The sequence below is a fragment of the Sebastes fasciatus genome, chromosome 23, assembly GCF_043250625.1.
Source record: "Sebastes fasciatus isolate fSebFas1 chromosome 23, fSebFas1.pri, whole genome shotgun sequence".
NCBI classification, from domain to species: Eukaryota; Metazoa; Chordata; class Actinopteri; order Perciformes; family Sebastidae; genus Sebastes; species Sebastes fasciatus.
This window is the reverse complement of record NC_133817.1, coordinates 4,617,583-4,635,429: the sequence shown is the minus strand read 5'-3', so window position 1 is coordinate 4,635,429 and position 17,847 is coordinate 4,617,583. Positions and strand designations below refer to the sequence as shown.

Here is a 17,847-nt window from a genome sequence, read left to right as displayed (position 1 = left end):
ACGTTATTATTATTATTATTTTGACAGGTTCAGGTTCCTGTGTTTCTATTCTGTCAGCTAACCTTGCCAGTAAGATTGTTTCTTCATTCACAGCACATCTGAGAAATGTTTTTATAACCAAATCCTTCATTCTGCAACAAAACACTCAAATTGAGCTCTTGTTCACATTTTTTTTTCCATTTTCACAGTCTTTCTTTCTGTTGCCTCTAAATGCTTGTTGGTCACCAGTGCAGATGTTTTACACTCCTGTTCCCACGGCAGTGAAAAAAGCATTTCAGAGTGCGAGGGAGGAAAGAAAAAAGACACTGTCATTGCTGTTTCCTTCTGCTGTCTTTCCCTCCATGTGTCCTTGTCCGTTTATACACAAACTAATAAACTGCCCGTCCTCTGATGTGCCTGTCTGGAGCTGAGAAAAGCGTAGATCATAACGGATCAAATAAAATAACAGTCTCATATCCCCCCCTCCTCTCTCCTCTCTTTTTTATATCCTTGTGATTCATTCTGTATTCTTCCCCTTAACCTATCATCTTCTAATCTTTTATTCTAACCTCCTCTCCCTTTCTGACTCCGTCTCCTCCTTCATCTTTTTTTTTCTTTATCTCCGCTGCCGTTCCCGTAATCACCCCCTCCTTTTGGCTTTTATCTCCACTTCCTCAATATCCTTTTTACTGCCTCTGCCTCCTTCCTTCCTCTCGCCTCCCCCCCTTCCCCTCCTCCTTTCCTCCCTCCCCTTCACCCTCCCCTCCTTCCTGCCTTTCCTTCTTTTCTTCCTTCCTTGCCCCCCCCCAACCCTCCTCCCCCCGTCCTTCTGCCTCTTCTCCTCCGCTGAGCTCATCCTCCTTCCTTCCCTTCCCCGTCACCTCCACTTTGTTGCTTCTCTACAAAAACCCTGGTCTCAACTCCATCTTCTTCCTCTCCACCTCCAGGTTTGCAGCCAGTCTTCTGGAGCAGAGAAGACGTGGCCCAGTGGCTGCGTTGGGCCGAGAAGGAGTTCGCCCTGCGGCCGATCACCAGCGGCTCTTTCCAAATGAACGGCAAAGCCCTGCTGCTGCTCACCAAGGAGGACTTCCGCTACCGATCCCCCCACTCCGGTACATTCCCACATCTTCATGAATTTTATATTGGAGATATTAAGACGTGTATTCCAGACTGGGGGAAAAGTTTTACAAAATGAGTCATTGATTGCATTAGATGGTTGTTTTAGTCCAAACTGGAGCAGGAACCCAGACTGGAAAACAGAATTTAACCAACTAGGAGGAAAGAGTTTTAGATCATGGAAACACTCCGGCTAGTTGCAGAAAAAAATCATGGAAAAATGGTGCAATTATACATAGAAGCTCCTTTTCTAAGGGAAAAAGTGACACCTGCTGTCACAAAATGACTGATAAGAGAGTGAAACACTTGATAAATGAACATCCATGATCACATTTTTTGTCTCACGACAAAATGTAATCGGGGCCAACACTGTGACCTTTGATCCGCTGTCGCACTTTGTGGTTTAGACCAATATTTATTTATACATGAAGCCGATGTAGCTTTAAAATCAATGTGTTTACAGCAAAACTACACCCTTTAAAAATCAATAAAGTGCAGAGGAGGGAAGGCGGCGGTGTCAGGCGACAGTATCTGGCGACAGCGGAGGGGAGGCAGCTGTCACAGCGAGGCTGCTGGGGGAGGAAGTAGGGGACGGTTGATCAGGAAGTACAAACCGACCTCAACTGTCGCCCTGGCAACGCTAGCGGCCAGGCGCGTGAGAATAATGCAAAAAAAAAAAAAAGTCAGTGTAGAGTTTTGGATTTCTATTTTGAAATTAATCAGGATTCAATGTCTGACTATGTTTGCTGGAAATTTTACACAAACACACAGTCAGTCAGCGCTGCGTGGGTCGGGATGATAGTCATAAATGGTGGGAAGAAATGAGTGAGCAACGTTGTGAAATACTAAAGATAAGACATAAGATAAACCCCCCATTGCCTGGAAAGTTCAGAAAAATGTGGGAGTTGTATAGAAGATTAAAAGCGACTGCATAATCAATGCAGAAATGAATATCGAAAAAAAATATTTGATGAATAAAAGAATAAAGGAATGCTGAACTGAACGCATACTCATTTAAATGAATACATAACTCAATGTTGCTAATTAATCAGGAAATTAATAATTTATAATATATTTCTACTTCTTCATCTATTTTTTTTTTATCTGTCTTTACGTTAATAATGTAAGGGTAAATAACTTCACTGTAAAGGTCTTTATATGGAGAAATACATAAAATAATTTTAGACTTAAATGTATGAAGTCATTTATTTATTTTGCAATTAATTACCATCTATTTATTAATTTGATTATGCATTTTTAAATTTTATTTATGTATTTAATTTAGCTTTTGTTTTTTTATTTATTATTTTATTTAACATTTAAAGTATTCATTCATTTATCAGCAATTATTTATGTATTTAATTAAGCTTTTATTTTTTTAATTTATTATTTTATTAAACATTTAAAGTATTCATTTATTCATCAGCACTTATTTATGTGTTTAATTCAGCTTTTATTTATTATTTATTATTTTATTTAACATTTAAAGTATTCATTTATTTATCAGCACTTAGTTATGTATTTAATTCAGCTTTTATTTGTATTTATTTATTATTTTAATCAACACTTAAAGTATTAATTTATTTATCAGCACTTATTTATGTGTTTAATTCAGCTTTTATTCTTTTATTTTATTCAACACTTAAAGTATTAATTTATTTATCAGCAATTATTTATGTATTTAATTCCGCATTTATTTTTATGTATTATTTTACTTAACACAAATATTATTAATTTATGCTAGCATTTATTTATGTATTTGAATTAAACTTTTAATCCTCCGTAGGATCGAGTAAGCGGAGGTTGCTCTGTTCAATTTAGTATATATTTCCTACAATCAGAGACCCCAATGTGCCCCTTTAAATTGGATTACATTTTGTGAGGAGTAATCTGTAGTTATGGAGAGACGTGGCCCAGCTGACCGCTGTTGTCAAGCTTTTATTTTTTGATTTATTTTCTTATTTAACACTTTAAGTAATCATTTATTTATGCATTTGATATAAACACTGATTAATTTAACAAGTCATTATTAATCCTCTGTAGAATCGATCTGGACGTGAGCAAAGGTTGCTCAGTTCAGTATATATTTCCTACAATGTGCCTCTTTAAATGTGATTACATGTTTGTGAGGAGTAATCTGTAGTTATGGAGAGATGTGGCCCAGCTGACAGCTGTTGTTGAGCATGTGTTTTCATTTCAACTGTGCAAAAAACAAAATGTTCACATCCTGTTAAATTCTGGGGAAAAAGAAAATTGGAAAATGTGATTCATCATCGCAGGTTTTATTAGTTGTCTTTAGTCGTCTCGATGTGACGTTCCGTTGTTAAACGGTTTCATGCATCAGCGACTGACTGTAGATGTTACGATGGTGTTATTTCCTAAACCTAAAAACGTCAGGCGGCGCGGAGAGATAAAACGCTGACAGCGATTGATCACATTCTAATATCGGTTAGTTGTTTTGGCTCCATGTTGTCAGTGACATCAGTGCAAAATCGTCATTTTAGGGAAGCGAGCAAATACTCTGGCTGGCGATGCGTCTGTTTCCTCCTTTTGGGGATTGTAAGTGTGCAGTTCCCATCAAGCCCTTTGCTGTGTGCCATATTTTCCTTTTGTAGAAGCTCTAAGAATAATATAATCTTCTTTCTTTTCCTGGAATGTCTCAACCTCACGTCCCACAATGGGCCACATCACAGCTGCATGTTGAGACTTGAAAATGTTTAATGGGAGAATTGTGAAGCACAAAAGGCTGTTTTTTGGTACTATGACTAACCGTAAGATGACACTTTCTCCTGTTTGCTTTAATTCCCTTGGAATCGTGATTCATAATGATAAACATATTGTTTTGTAAGCAGACAATGTGACGTTTAAAACTAGCTTTTAAAATCCAGAATCAAAGCATCAGGAAGCGGGAAATTTCCCCCCCCGCTGCAACTCAACGCCACAACACCAGAAAGTGAGAACTGAAAGGGGTGTGTGTTTTGTTTGTGTACGTGCGTTCACCATCACTTCCTTTATGAGAATCATTTCCTTGTTATGGTAAGCCTTTAAAAAAAAAAAGTCTTTCAGGTAATGTGTGATGTTGTTAAAATCACAACCACTACTTGGGAGTTATTTGTTAACCGTGTAAATGTTTTGTTGTTGCGCCGCTGTCCTTGGCGGCGTTGAGGCTGAACAAACAGCTGTTAGTCATTCAGTTCAAGCTTCCTGCTCAGGCTTTTGTGCCTGGTGTCACCACCGCTACTGTATGAGCACTTAAAGGCAGAATGCCGGGGTCATATAGAGCTATACGGCCCATTTACTTGTGTCAACATCTAGTCCAGGTTGGCCCGCTAAGTAGCCTGCGACGCCTGACGTGTGTGCTCGCCGGCTCGCCAGATTAGATGTAGGAATATCTAGGAAATGTTGTTCTAATAACAAACAAAGTCTCGAGTTGCCATGACGCCCCGGCCCCCTCTTCAGAGACTCTTCCATTATTGCTCAAGCTCCCTGCTGCCTGGAAAAGCAAGAGAGAAGAAGAAGAAGAATAAAGGGAACCAGATTCTTTGGATGACGGGCAGCATTAATTTCCCATTTTTAATGCAGGCTATCTGTGGTGACCTCTGACCTTTTTGCGTCTCTGCAGGGGACGTCCTGTACGAGCTGCTGCAGCACATCCTGAAGCAGAGGAAGCCCCACGTGTTTTACCCGTCTGCCTACTTCCCCGGGAACTCCTTCCACTCGCTGCCTGAAAGCGCCGCGCAGCACCTCAAGCTTGAAGGTCAGTCCAATAGACGTCATTACACACAGTTTCAACAGGCCTACACTTGATCTTAGGTTACTGGAACCGACACTCCTCCACAGGTGAATCCAAAATGATTGCATTTCATTGATATAAATATATATGCTATCTTAATAATTCCTCACCCAGCATCTGAGAGACTATTTTATATCATGAAGTGGGCATGTCTGTAAAGGGGAGACTCGTGGGTACCCATAGAACCCATTTACATTCACATATCTGGAGGTCAGAGGTCAAGGGACCCCTTCGAAAATGGCCATGACAGTTTTTCCTCGCCAAAATTTAGTGCAAGTATGGAGCGTTATTTAACCTCCTTTACTACAAGCTCGTATGACATGGTTGGTACCAATGGATTCTTTAGGTTTTCTAGTTTCATATGTTGCCAGTACGCAAGTTGCATTAATGTGTTAAAGCAATTAGTGGCATTAAAATGAATATTATTGTTATTATATTATATGTTATTACAGTGTTAACTTTGACAGCCCCACAAACCAATCAGAGCAGACTGGGCTGTTTCGTGAGGGGGGTCTTAAAGAGACAGGCGCTAAAACGGAGCGTTTCAGACAGAGGGTGAATATTCAGACAGACAGTATGAGAAAAATAAGGTGTTTTTTTTACCATTTCATCATGTAAACATGTTCTAGTAGAAACACAAAATACAAGTATGAACCTGGAAATGAGCACGATATGGGACCTTTAAGGTGGTCATTTTTTAAAAAGTTGAGGTAATAATACCCAAACGTTATTCTCTACTTAGCTAAACCACTAAGCTATTAAAATATAGTTGTTAACAATTCATCCACAACAACAGTGACGCTGTCCAGAGATCTAATATTAGCTAGGTAATGTGATCTTAAAATAGTAGGTATCAATTAGCTGATGGTTATTATTATCAGACTGTAATTACATGTACCAAATGTCAGAATGTAGTTGAGTATTGATGCTAATGACACTTAAGGTTTACCGTATACCTGAACCGTTTCTACAAAATGTCCATAGGAGTTGTACATGAGTCATTTTTAATGGAAAGTTGGGGTAAAAATATTTTCTTAAAAAGTAAAAGAGGTGTCACCTGTGTTTGTTGTAATCAAGGAAGTAATGAGTTTTATTTTCTGGCTCTGATCTGAGGAAATGAGCCAACAACAATCAGATGGGTTTGAAGTGGTGAACTGTTGGCAAGTAAAACCTGCTCCACAAGGAAACGCTGCGTTATTTAAACAAGCTGCTCCGGGTGGCTTATCGCAGGTTTGCTGTTGCTTCCTTGTTTTGAGTGCCACTTTGTACATGTTTTTATTCTTGGGTTGTGCCTTGAAGGAATCAGAGCATAACTCCAGACTACTGAAACTCTTCAACTATAATGTAATCAGCTGTTCTCAGCCCGACTGCAGGATATTAGTGACACCTAGTGGTCGTTTCTGTGTGAAGCCAGAACAGTAATAAGCACCTTTTTAATTTACCGGCAGTGAGGACACACTATATATATCTAAAGGACTGTGAAAGCTATGAAAAGCCACTTCATTTCATGCTCTGTTACTGCTTCACTGCTCCTTTTGACAGATGGAAGTAGAGACAGGCTTGGTTCAACCTGATATACATGTGCAATGGGCGGACAGAATAATGTGGACATGCTTGATTAGATTTTAATGCAAGCCAACGCCACAGTCCTGAAACCAGTAACACCAGTATTAAAGATTACATTTTCATTTAGACAAATCTGTTTTTTAAAATTATATATCCATAGAGCTTTTAGAAATGTGATGAATAAAAGTATGGATTTTCGTAAAAAAAAAAAATAATTATTGTGAATTAAGCATTTTAAAAATGTTGATGGGTTCAAAATGAATCTTTTGTTTATCTCTGTGGAAGATGTCTGACGTTTAGTTCCCACTGCTAACAAGGCTTGTGAGTCAACTGTATAACAATGTTGGTATCACACACCAACATCTTAAGTCTCACTCCACTCGACCATAAAATATGCAGATTGTGCAACAAATCACTTGTTGTGAAGTGAATGCAGTGGAACGGGAGAGAGAGAGGGCGACATCTAGTGGCTGAATGTTGTCAATATTGAACTTTAGTTGTCACTATCAATTGATAGTCAATACGTGTTAACTAAAAAAACACCCATCATGATTTCCTATAGCTGAGGGTGAGGTCTTCAAATTGCTCTTTTTGTCTGAGAAACAGTCCAAAGTCCAAAAATATTCAGTTTAATATGATTCAAGACAAAGAAAAGCAGCAACCTGTCATGTTTGAGAAGCTGGAACCATCAACTGTTTATATTTTTAAGCGTTACGGCGAATTCCTTTCAACCCCTCTAATTTATTTTAATGCAATCAATATTACGGCGGTTGTAGCTTAGTTTTAAAGCTAGAGTGAAGATACTGGTATCATATGAAACTAGAAAAACCTAAAGAATCCATCGGTACCAACCATGTCATACTAGCTTGTCACAAAGGATAAGTAACGCTCAAAACTTATGCCAAATTTTGGCGAGGAAAAACTGTCATGGCCATTTTCAAAGGGGTCCCTTGACCTCTGACCTCCAGATATGTGAATGTAAATGGGTTCTATGGGTACCCACGAGTCTCCCCTTTACAGACATGCCCACTTCATGATAATCACATGCAGTTTGGGGCAAGTCATAGTCAAGTCAGCACACTGACACACTGACAGCTGTTGTTGCCTGTTGGGCTGCAGTTTGCCGTGTTATGATTTGAGCATATTGTTTTATGCTAAATGCAGTACCTGTGAGGGTTTCTGGACAATATCTGTCATTGTTTTGTGTTGTTAATTGATTTCCAATAATAAATATATACATACATGTGTACAAAGCAGCATATTTGCCCACTCCCATGTTGATAAGAGGATTAAATACTTGAAAAATCTCCCTTTAAGGTTCATTTTGAAAAGATAAAAAATGTGTGATTAATTTGAGATTAAATATTTTAATGGATTGACAGCCCTAATTTTTTCGCATGTTGTATCTTTTGTAACTCCAGAAACGGTACGGCGGGCACCACGTGGTAATGAGCCGCTCCCCCAGCATCCACCAACCATCGAGCTGCGTCACCGCTCCCGCTCCCCCCACCATCAAGCCACCAGGCGGTCCCCTCCGGAGCCCAACCACCCCCGCGCCGCCAATGACGACCACCTCCAGACCTTCTCCCAGCTGCCCGACAGCAACCACCACCTGCCCGAGGAAATGTACCCTCTGTCGGTGTCCCCGACTGCGCCCAACGGCCGCTGCGCCACGCCGCGAGAAGCCCCCTGCCCGGGTAGCCCCGGGGGCCAGGAGGCGGGCCCTCCTCGCGTCATCCAGCTCATGCCCAGCGCCATCATGAACCCCTTGCTCCTCAGCCCGAGCAGGAGCGGCGGTGGCGGGGGTGCCGCCATGGACTTCAGGCACAGCCGCGGTGGGCCCCCGTCTCAGGCGGCGCTGGAGAACGGGCGCGAGGGGAAAGTGCACGGCCACCACCATCAGATACAGCTGTCCCAGCAGCAGCAGCAGCAGCAGCAGCAGCAGCAGCAGCAGCAGCAGCAGCAGCATCTACTGCAGCAGCAGGAGGAGGCGCTCTACAGGAACCATGTCATCATGCCCGTGTCTCCTCCAGAGGAGCAACAGATACCCATCGGACGGATAGCAGGTAGGATACAGCCCTCACAAGGTCAAAGAGGTGGCGTCACATTTCTCACAGAGACAGAATGACCTCTATCTTGTCCTTTTGATATTCTCTGAGCATCAAACTAAATATTCCATCCATCTCATCTCTGGGTTTCCCTGTGGTGTCCTTGCAGACTGCAGGCTGCTGTGGGACTACGTCTACCAGCTCCTGTCAGACAGCAGGTACGAGAACTACATCCGTTGGGAGGATACAGAGAGCAAAGTCTTCCGCATCATGGACCCCAACGGCCTGGCCAGGCTCTGGGGCAATCACAAGGTAAACACACACTCAGCTGGGCTCCAGAGGCCTGGATTACGAAGCCAGTTCAACATACCCAGAGGGTATCTTTTCCTTATCTGGTTTAACTAACCCTAACAAACGAGATCACGCTAAGCGGTCCTCATCAGTCAGCTCAACTCAGTAAGTCAACCCAGGGTTTCTCAGTGTGGCTATGAGCGCGTTCACATGAACGGGGCAGCATATGACCAATCACAGACATGGACAAGTCTACTGTCAGTAGAGCGGCACATTTTACAAAGGAAGAGCAAACTATATTAGACAAATACGAAGAAGTTAAACACATACTCCAGGCTCAAATTAACACCGTTGAAGCTGCCAAATGCAGGAAGGACAGCTGGCAGAAGAAAAAAATTGTGTGAATGCGTAAATTAACAGATTTATTAATTTAACAGAACACTCAAAAGTCAGATATAGTCGTCTAGATGGGGCAGTGATTTCATAAATAGCTTTTAGAAGTGTAATGGATGAATAGATTACACTTCATTGCTCTTTAAAGAATGATGTGGCGTGTGTGAGTATTTCAACCCTCTCTCAGCTGCGTCCCCGTCGCCGGTGGTGTGAAACGGACTCGAGAGCAAGTAAAAATAAATAAATATAAAAATATAATTCATAGCGGTAAACACCCACAGCACACAGCCAGCTGTCCTTCCTGCTTTTGTCAGTTTAAACTGTGTTGTTTTTAGCCTGGATTATGACTGTAACTTCTTCGTATGTGTGTAATATTATCATACGATCCCTGCACCGGGCTCTGATTGGTGCTTTCATACAAGTTGATCTCTCATCTGGAACATAACCTGCTCCGGAGCAGGTTAGATGTTCATCATGGCGATCGACCCCGGTAAGAAGTGATCCACCGTTGTAGGACGGAAAACCCTGAAGGGTTAAACCCTGAAGTTACCTCGCTAACCGCAAATCCTGCTTCGTAGTAGAGGCCTCAGGTGTGCCGTTATTGTTGTCTATGATCAGACTGCAGGCAGCTCATTGAGCAGGTTTAAAGCTGCACTAGTCAATATATTCATATTAATGGATTGACACAAGAGGGTGGAGCTACGTACAACCGAACGCCGAATAAGACATTTTTAGGCGACCAAAATTAGTGAGTTACAATTAACTTTCATGAACTGAAAACACACTGTGAAAGGGTGAAATTTGTAAAATGAAAACACGGACAGACCGGACAACTCCGTGATAACGACCTGTCAATCACAAGGTAGCCCCGCCCTAAAGCATCCCCTGCTTTATGGTCTATTTGACTCTAAATGGGACCATAATTTACTAAATGAACATCATGCTGTATTGAAGAAGACTTGAAACTAGCAATTGAGACCATAAACTCATGCTTTTTAGCCTCTTTTAGCTCATTGTTTTGTTTTTTACGGACCACAATGATGTCTGAAAAGGGAACTGTTTGCCGACATCTTCTCCACAACACTTTTATGAGATGACAGATTTAATATCATATCTTGTTGCGGTGTTCTTCTGCCCCTATGTGACCAAACCATTAGTTGGTGCAGCTTTAAATGTCAATAGAGCAGATCAGTAACTCCACATTATTATCAATATAAATGACTCTTTTTGTTCTTTTACCTCTTACAGAACAGGACCAACATGACGTACGAGAAGATGTCGCGAGCACTGAGACACTACTACAAACTGAACATTATCAGGAAAGAGCCTGGGCAAAGACTTCTATTCAGGTATATCAACTTAAAGACACATTTTTAAACTGTTGCTCCGGCTATTCATGATATATTCAACATATATTTAACTAGGGATAGTTCGGGTGTTTTGAAGTGGGGTTGTATGAGGTACTTATCTCTGTACATCTGTTCACCAGGTTCATGAAAACTCCCGACGAGATAATGAACGGACAGACGGACCGGCTGGAGCACATAGAGTCCGACACAGACGAACAAATCTACATCAAAGAGGAATGCTGAGGAACTCTGGGGGAAAAAAAAACGAGTCCATGAACTACTTACTTACTACTACTACAGCCGCTGATGCCTTTCAGAAGCAGCCGGAACAATCGTCGTTGAATCTGGAGCACGTTCGACGTTCGCTCGTACCAGACGGACATGAATCCTCTCTTAAGATTGCCTTAGGATGGTATTTTTTTTTCCTAAAGTAAAAAGAAGAAAAGCAGCATCAGTTGTTGTGATTTCTCCTGATGGACGGAGCTGAAAAAGACTTTCTAAGTGTTCCCTTTTTATTTCTGAATGAACTGCAAAAAGCCAATCACTTTGTGCTTATGTCACTTTGATGATTTTATTGTCTCCTCACGTTGCATTATACTATGGAATTTTGCTGTTTGTAAAAAAGAAAATTGGGTGTGTGTGCGTGTGTGTGACAGGAATGTTTTCACCATGGAATAAACATTTTTGATCAAACTGTATTCTCTTAGTGTGGAGTGTACTTAAAGGGATAGTTCGGGTGTTTTAGAGTGGGGTTGTATGAGGTACTTATCTATAGTAGGTGTATTACCTACAGTAGATGGCGGTCGGCACGCCCCCAGTTTGGAGAAGCATACAGGAGTTACCGGCATGGGAGCAAAGCAATGTACTGCTGTGGATGGGGGCAAAACGTATTTTAGCCACCTAAAAGAGCAGTACGCTATATTTAGAATATTTTCACCGCTTTATCTCGCCGTCAGACAGCCCTTTCCGACGGGGAACTTGAAGCCGTTGTATCCATCTATGCTCTCGACTAAAGCCACCAGACTCCATTGAAAAAAACTATAATTTTACCTCGCAGAACACGGGGGTTGCTGGTCTACCGCTGCCTCCATCCGTTAGTTAGTTTGGGGTTATTGTGTGACTTCGGTTAGTTCGAATTCACCAAAGTCACACAATAGCACAAACAAACTAACCGATCGGTGCAGCGGTAGACCAGCAACTCCCGGGTGCTGCGAGGTAAAATGACCGTTAAGTGATGAATGAAAAATGTCTGGTGGATTTGGCGACAGCATAGATGGAAACAACAGCTTCAGTTCATTGTCGGAAAAAGGCTGTCTGATGGCAAGATAAAGACATGGAAATATTATAAATATAGCGTGCACTTAAACCGATATTGATTTTTTTTAGATGGGCCTTAAATACGTTTTTTTAGGGGGGCTAAAATATGTTTAGCTTTGCTTCGATGAGGTAACTCCTTCCATGTTGTCTGCTTCCCGACCATCATCTACTGTAGGTAATACACTGACTATGGATAAGTACCTCATGCAACCCCACTTCAGAACACCCTAAACTATCCCTTTAACCTTAAAAAGATATCTCCCTGAACATTAATCCCATTTTTCTCTAGTGTTTCTCTGCAAGAGTCACGTTTGGTGAAACACATTAAAATGTCCACATGATGGCAGTACTGGACCATTTATGATGCTGTCCACAGTTCAACAGTTCATCAAACATGCTTCTCATTTAAAGGGTCACTTACAGGATTAAAATGTGGCTGCAGTTCCTTTGGGAAGATGGAAGAAATGATCATATTATGGTGTTATGTGTGTCTTCCATTTTTGCTGTATTGATGATGTCACTGTTGAGGTTAATTATTAATCAAATGTGATTTATTAATTATTAATTACCAATTTCAATGTAATTCACTAATTGCACCCTGGCAGCTTGACTTTATTTATTAATAATTAATTAATTAATTAAATTTAATTTGACGTTACACTTCCTAAATTAGTGTCTTTAGACTTTTGAATTAATTGGAATAATTATGTTTTGTGATTCTACAAATGTCCAAATGAGCCTTGAAGTATAATAATAATCATTAATTTTTCCATAATCTAATTACATTATTTTTTTTTAAACAATATTTTTATTGAATTTTAAATATAGGCATATATACATATACACACATACAGACAGACCAACAATATTAATAATTAAATTATAAAATGAAATGTTTAGTTAGAATTTCAAAGACATGACATTTCATGTATTTCACATATCTAAAAAAGAAAACCAATAAAATAAAAGATAAGAAAAAATAAATAAATACATCTAATTACATTATCCGGATCAGTCACTGTGACGTTTAAAAAATGAACATCTAAATATGACAGTAATCAGAGTACTGTGTGTTGTAACGCGTTACCCAGGTTGGAGGTACAGCGGCTGTGCGTGCGCTCCGGAGTCTCCATAAAAAGTTGTTGCGCACGGAGCCGAGCTGTCAGACTGAGGAGAGACGCGGAGGAGAAGACCGCAGACTGCAGACTAGAGAAGAAGTGATTGATCCGGATCGATCCTACTTTGGAGAAATTATTATATATATATTCATTTTTGAGTGTGCGGTGTTGATCCTCAGGGTGACTGTGAGCTCACTAGCACATTAAAGCTGCTTGTTTGTGGACTATAACGGAATAAAGAGAGAGGAGGAGAGAGGGGAGGTGGATGTGGATGCGGGAGGATGAGATGCTCCACCACGCTGCAGGAATAAAGAAGAATCGTGTCTGATTCTGACAAAAGCTGTTTGATTTCATCCAGTGGGGGAAAAAAAAAAAATAGGAGAGGCACCACTCCCTGGTTTTTCCAGGACGCAAATGTGTCCAGATCACAGGAACACCACTGGATTGTAGCAGCAGCAGCAGCAGATGGTTTGAGAGGGCGTTAAAGGTGTGTGAGGAGGGAGTGGGACAACTACAGGTAAGACACATTCACATGGTCATTTTGTCTTTGTGCCCCCCTGTGTGTGTTTGTTAGAGGAGTTTCCACCGCTGGTTAGTGCGCATGGGAAGTGTTTTATTGTGGAGCATCAGCACAGCATCAATATCCAATCAGGACTGAAACAATTACCAAGTATAAGGCCTGGTTTAACTCTCTGTCACTCCTTAAATTTTCAGCCATTTATCCTAAAATATAGCTCTTAAAACAGGAGAACAAATTTCTTTTGTGCATGCTTGTAGTGCATTGATGCCTCATACTTGTGTGGATTTCATTTATTTTATTTTATATTATTGCAGCATTTGTAAAATGCCTAAATTTCCCCACGAGAGAAACCTCATAAAGCAGACTCCTGTGTAAAAAACAAGTATTTTAGTTCCACTCATTTTTTTTGGGGTCTAGTGAGTGCAATGTTCCAGTTATTATTAGTCCCTGTAGTGCAGCTTAACAATCAATTCTGTTGACTTTATTTCACCAAATCATTAACTTTAACTTCCATGGAGACCTCAGTATTTACCAAGTATCAGGCCTGGTTTAACTCTGTCATTTATCTGTGACTGATTCCTAAAATATAGCTCTTAAAACAGGAGAACACATTAATTTTGTGCATGCTCATAGTGCAGTGATGCCTCATACTTGTGTGGATTTAATTTAATTTTTTATTTTATATCATTGCAGCATTTGTAAAAACTCCTAAATTTCCCCACGAGAGAAACAAAACCCTCATAAACCAGACTCCTGTGTATTTTTAGTTCAACTAATTTTTGGGGTTTAGTGAGTGCAATGTTCCAGTTATTATTAGTCCCTGTCTTGCAGCTTAACAATCAATTCTGTTGACTTTATTTCACCAAATCATTAACTCTAACTTCCATGGAGACCTCAGTATTTATACAACCAGGTTGGGTTGATAGAGACTCTTTTATGGAGTCTACACTGAAGTCTGGATCAGATGAAGTCCAACAGAAGTAGTCTATGTACTGTAAAATACCTATAGTCTTCATTAAAAGTCAACAGTGTCCAGAGCTAATATAGTGTTATAGGTAGGGGTCAGTGGAAGTACCAAACTGCTGTCAGGAAGTCGACTCATTTTAATAGCGATGTATCGATGTGACCTCCTGCACCTGAGACTAATGTCGGCTCACCTGAAGCAAATCGAGTGAGTCCTCCTCCTCCGATGATGAAAAGCAGTGACACAGCGACAGTGACTCCTCCACCTGCAGACACACACACCTTAATGCTTTTAATTTGATAAATACAACAGGATTGGACATGCTGTCAGTTTACAACATACGGGATGACACGGTGGATGGAGGAGACAGAAATAAAATACACACCAAAGAGTATACGGTGGAGCAGTGGAGCAAGCGTGCAGATTGTAGTGTCATTTGTCAGAGATGGAGCTGCACAAAGAACAACACATTTTTTTACAGCGTTAATTATAAGCAAACTTGGAACGGTTGAGAATAAACTCCTTTAGGTCCCAGATGATGTGGGGATCTGACCTTAAGCTTAAGATCACATAGACAGAAAAACTGTGGCTCCACAGTGAAGGCCTTTACACACCGGGGACGTGACGAATAAAATATTATACGTCGAGGGCTTTTATTGTGAAAAGAATGTGCTTTTTCACCGCGGAATATTCACGTTCTGTGTGAAAGTATTTGTGACAAAAACAACAGTTCGAAAAAATATATTGACGTGCAAATTGATCGCACAAAAAAAACGCCCCCGGTGCGTAACGTCATTGTGAAAAAGCACAGAAAACTCAACCTTGTTCCAGAAAAAAAGTACGCCGCTTTTTCACCGCGTAATATTTGCGTCCTGTGTGAAAGTATTCGTGACAAAAACAACAGTTTTAAAAATTATATTGACGTGTAAAATAATCGCACAAAACTGAAAAATAAAAAAAAAAAAAATTCACGGTGCAAAAGCTCAGAAAAATCAACCTTGTTACTTGTTACGGAAAAAAAATTTCACTCTTTCGCCGCGTAATATTTGCGTCCTGTGTGAAAGTATTCAAGACAAAAACAACAGTTCGAATAAATATATTTATGTGCGAATTAATATTACAAAGCAAAAAACGCCCCCGATGCGTAACGGCCTTATTCAGGGTGCAAAAGCTCAGAAAAATCAACCTTGTTCCAGAAAAGAAAGTACGTAGATTTGTCGCTGCAGAATATTCACATCCTGTGTGAAAGTATTCATGACAAAAACAACAGTTCTAAAAAGATATATTGACGTACACTAAATCACGCTAAAAAAATGCCCCCAGTGTGTAAAGGCCTTAAGACCAATTAAGTGAACCAATTAGAACATTTCTGCCGTCTGTAAAACTCAAATTGCAGCTTCTATTTCTCATTAAGCCACTCTCCACGCTCCCCAGTAATATGACTTGAAAGAAATTTGTGTAGCAGAACTTCTTCTTTGTTCCCCTTTAATCATCTCACGACCTCTCAGATTTATCTTGTGACCTTTTGGAGGGGCCCGACCCTTAGGTTGGGTAACTGTTTATAAAACTAGCTCAATGTAAAATATAATATCAGTCACAGGGGCAATTACTTTTACCTTTAATACTTTAAGTACATTTTGCTGCTAATACTTCAGTAAGACTTTGAATGCAGTACAGTTATTGGTAATAGAGTATTTCTACATGAATGAATCGGGACTTTCACTATAGAATAAAGGACGGGGATTCTTCTCCTCGTCTCTCAGCACAGAGGATGCAGCAGATCACACATGACGTCATCTGGCAACCTCGAGCAGCTTTTTAGCAGCCAACAGCTACTTCCTAAGAACTGGCAGCCCAGGAAGTCCCCAGTTAGCTGGAAGCATCAGCAGCCGCTCCTCCACCACCATCATCAGTGATCGGGTTTTAAAGCTCCGGGCCGTCTGGCTCAGGTCACACCGGTTCCCCCCTCCAGCTGGGCGACCTGGTGCCGACTGTCTGGTCAGCGCCGGCGGATCAGCCAATGTCACCTTTTTTTTTTTTTTTTGGGGGGGCGGGTCACGTGACCTCGTCCTTCGCGCTGCCTCGCCATCGATCCAAAGCGGTGACACCGAGGGCTTCGCGGTCCGCTGCTCCTTCCTCGCCAACCGGGCCGACTTAGCGCTGCCTCCGAACAGCTGTGACACGCAACTCGCCAGCAGTGGGGGGTCTTTGTGGGAGCTTACTTATTAAACTTCTTTTTTTTTTTTTTATAAACACAATACATTTGGGAATTACATTTACAAATAAGTGCTTTGAAACGTCTCGGACAGTTACAGTAGGAACAGTAGAGAGAAAGAAGCAAATGAAGGGACATCGGGATGTAAGATAGCATTATCAAAAAGACACACAAACACATACCAGATGTGTGATCATGTAAGGACGATACGTACGTACTGTATGTTTCAAGCCATGCTGGTCTGGTCTATAGCTTGGAGCCATAAAGCCATGCTGGTCTGGTCTATAGCTTGGAGCCATAAAGCCATGCTGGTCTGGTCTATAGCTTGGAGCCATAAAGCCATGCTGGTCTGGTCTATAGCTTGGAGCCATAAAGCCATGCTGGTCTGGTCTATAGCTTGGAGCCATAAAGCCATGCTGGTCTGGTCTATAGCTTGGAGCCATAAAGCCATGCTGGTCTGGTCTATAGCTTGGAGCCATAAAGCCATGCTGGTCTGGTCTATAGCTTGGAGCCATAAAGCCTTTCTCTTAGATCTTTTTTAGGACGTGGCAGGGGAACGAACCTGAGATCAGCATTTTGGATTTATTGTTGGTGCAACCAACTACACAGCAACTCTTCAGCATGACGTTATTACTATTACCGGTTTGTTTAAAAGTAGAAGTTTGGAGACATGTTTCAACTTCTTCTGTTTACTCTGTCACCGTCTCTGAGGGACACGGGATTGTTCTCCCTCAAAAGGGGGCGTGGATTGCCGGTCTGAGGTATTGTGCATGCTGTCACGCTGTCACGGCTCACTGGGACAATTGAATAGAACAGATCATTAATGTTACTGTGAAAATCTCTGCTTTTCCTACTATGATGAGTCAAAATGTCTGATGTGAAAAAGACCCGTTAGTGAGCTATAGAGGTGCTGCTAGGTGGATTTTGTTACCTCTGGACTGAGCCTGTGATGCAGTGGTTAGCACCGTCGCCTCACAGCAAGACGATTCTGCCGCCCAGCGTCTTCTTCTTCTTCTTCTTCTTCTTCTTCTCCCTGGGCCTGCGTGAGCTTCCTCCAGGCGCACACAGTTCCCTCCATGTTCAAAGACATGCAGGTTAGGTTAATTGAGTCTAAAATTGCCTGTAGGTGTGAATGTGAGCGTGCCAGCCTTGTGACTGACTGGCGACCTGTCCCAAGG

The 17,847-nt window shown here is 41.2% G+C and overlaps 2 protein-coding genes and 1 long non-coding RNA gene across 6 annotated transcripts in view; 2 read left to right on the top strand and 1 right to left on the bottom strand.

Moving 5' to 3' along the window:
* etv6 (ETS variant transcription factor 6) overlaps positions 1 to 11,233 on the top strand; it is a 35,049-nt gene extending 23,816 nt beyond the window's left edge. For all 3 annotated transcript variants that reach the window (XM_074625063.1, XM_074625062.1, XM_074625061.1), the window contains 6 exons: positions 927 to 1,091; positions 4,718 to 4,852; positions 7,876 to 8,520; positions 8,672 to 8,814; positions 10,435 to 10,535; positions 10,676 to 11,233. In XM_074625063.1, the coding sequence (XP_074481164.1) occupies positions 1,028 to 1,091; positions 4,718 to 4,852; positions 7,876 to 8,520; positions 8,672 to 8,814; positions 10,435 to 10,535; positions 10,676 to 10,778 (1,191 nt within the window). In that variant the 5' untranslated portion in view covers positions 927 to 1,027 and the 3' untranslated portion in view covers positions 10,779 to 11,233. The remainder of the gene's footprint in view (positions 1 to 926; positions 1,092 to 4,717; positions 4,853 to 7,875; positions 8,521 to 8,671; positions 8,815 to 10,434; positions 10,536 to 10,675) is intronic.
* A 1,619-nt stretch (positions 11,234 to 12,852) lies between these two features.
* The window catches only part of LOC141762089 (chemokine-like protein TAFA-2), an 82,207-nt gene continuing 77,212 nt past the window's right edge, over positions 12,853 to 17,847 (top strand). Inside the window, exon 1 of one of the 2 annotated variants that reach the window (XM_074625953.1) lies at positions 12,853 to 13,487. The gene's annotated coding sequence lies outside the window, so the exon portion shown is untranslated. The remainder of the gene's footprint in view (positions 13,488 to 17,847) is intronic. The other variant, XM_074625952.1, reaches the window with a different exon arrangement.
* Positions 14,647 to 17,790, bottom strand: LOC141761655 (uncharacterized). The gene is made up of 3 exons (XR_012592617.1): positions 17,601 to 17,790; positions 14,840 to 14,905; positions 14,647 to 14,719 (listed from the first exon to the last, which is right to left on the bottom strand). It is a non-coding gene; the product is annotated as an uncharacterized LOC141761655 (long non-coding RNA).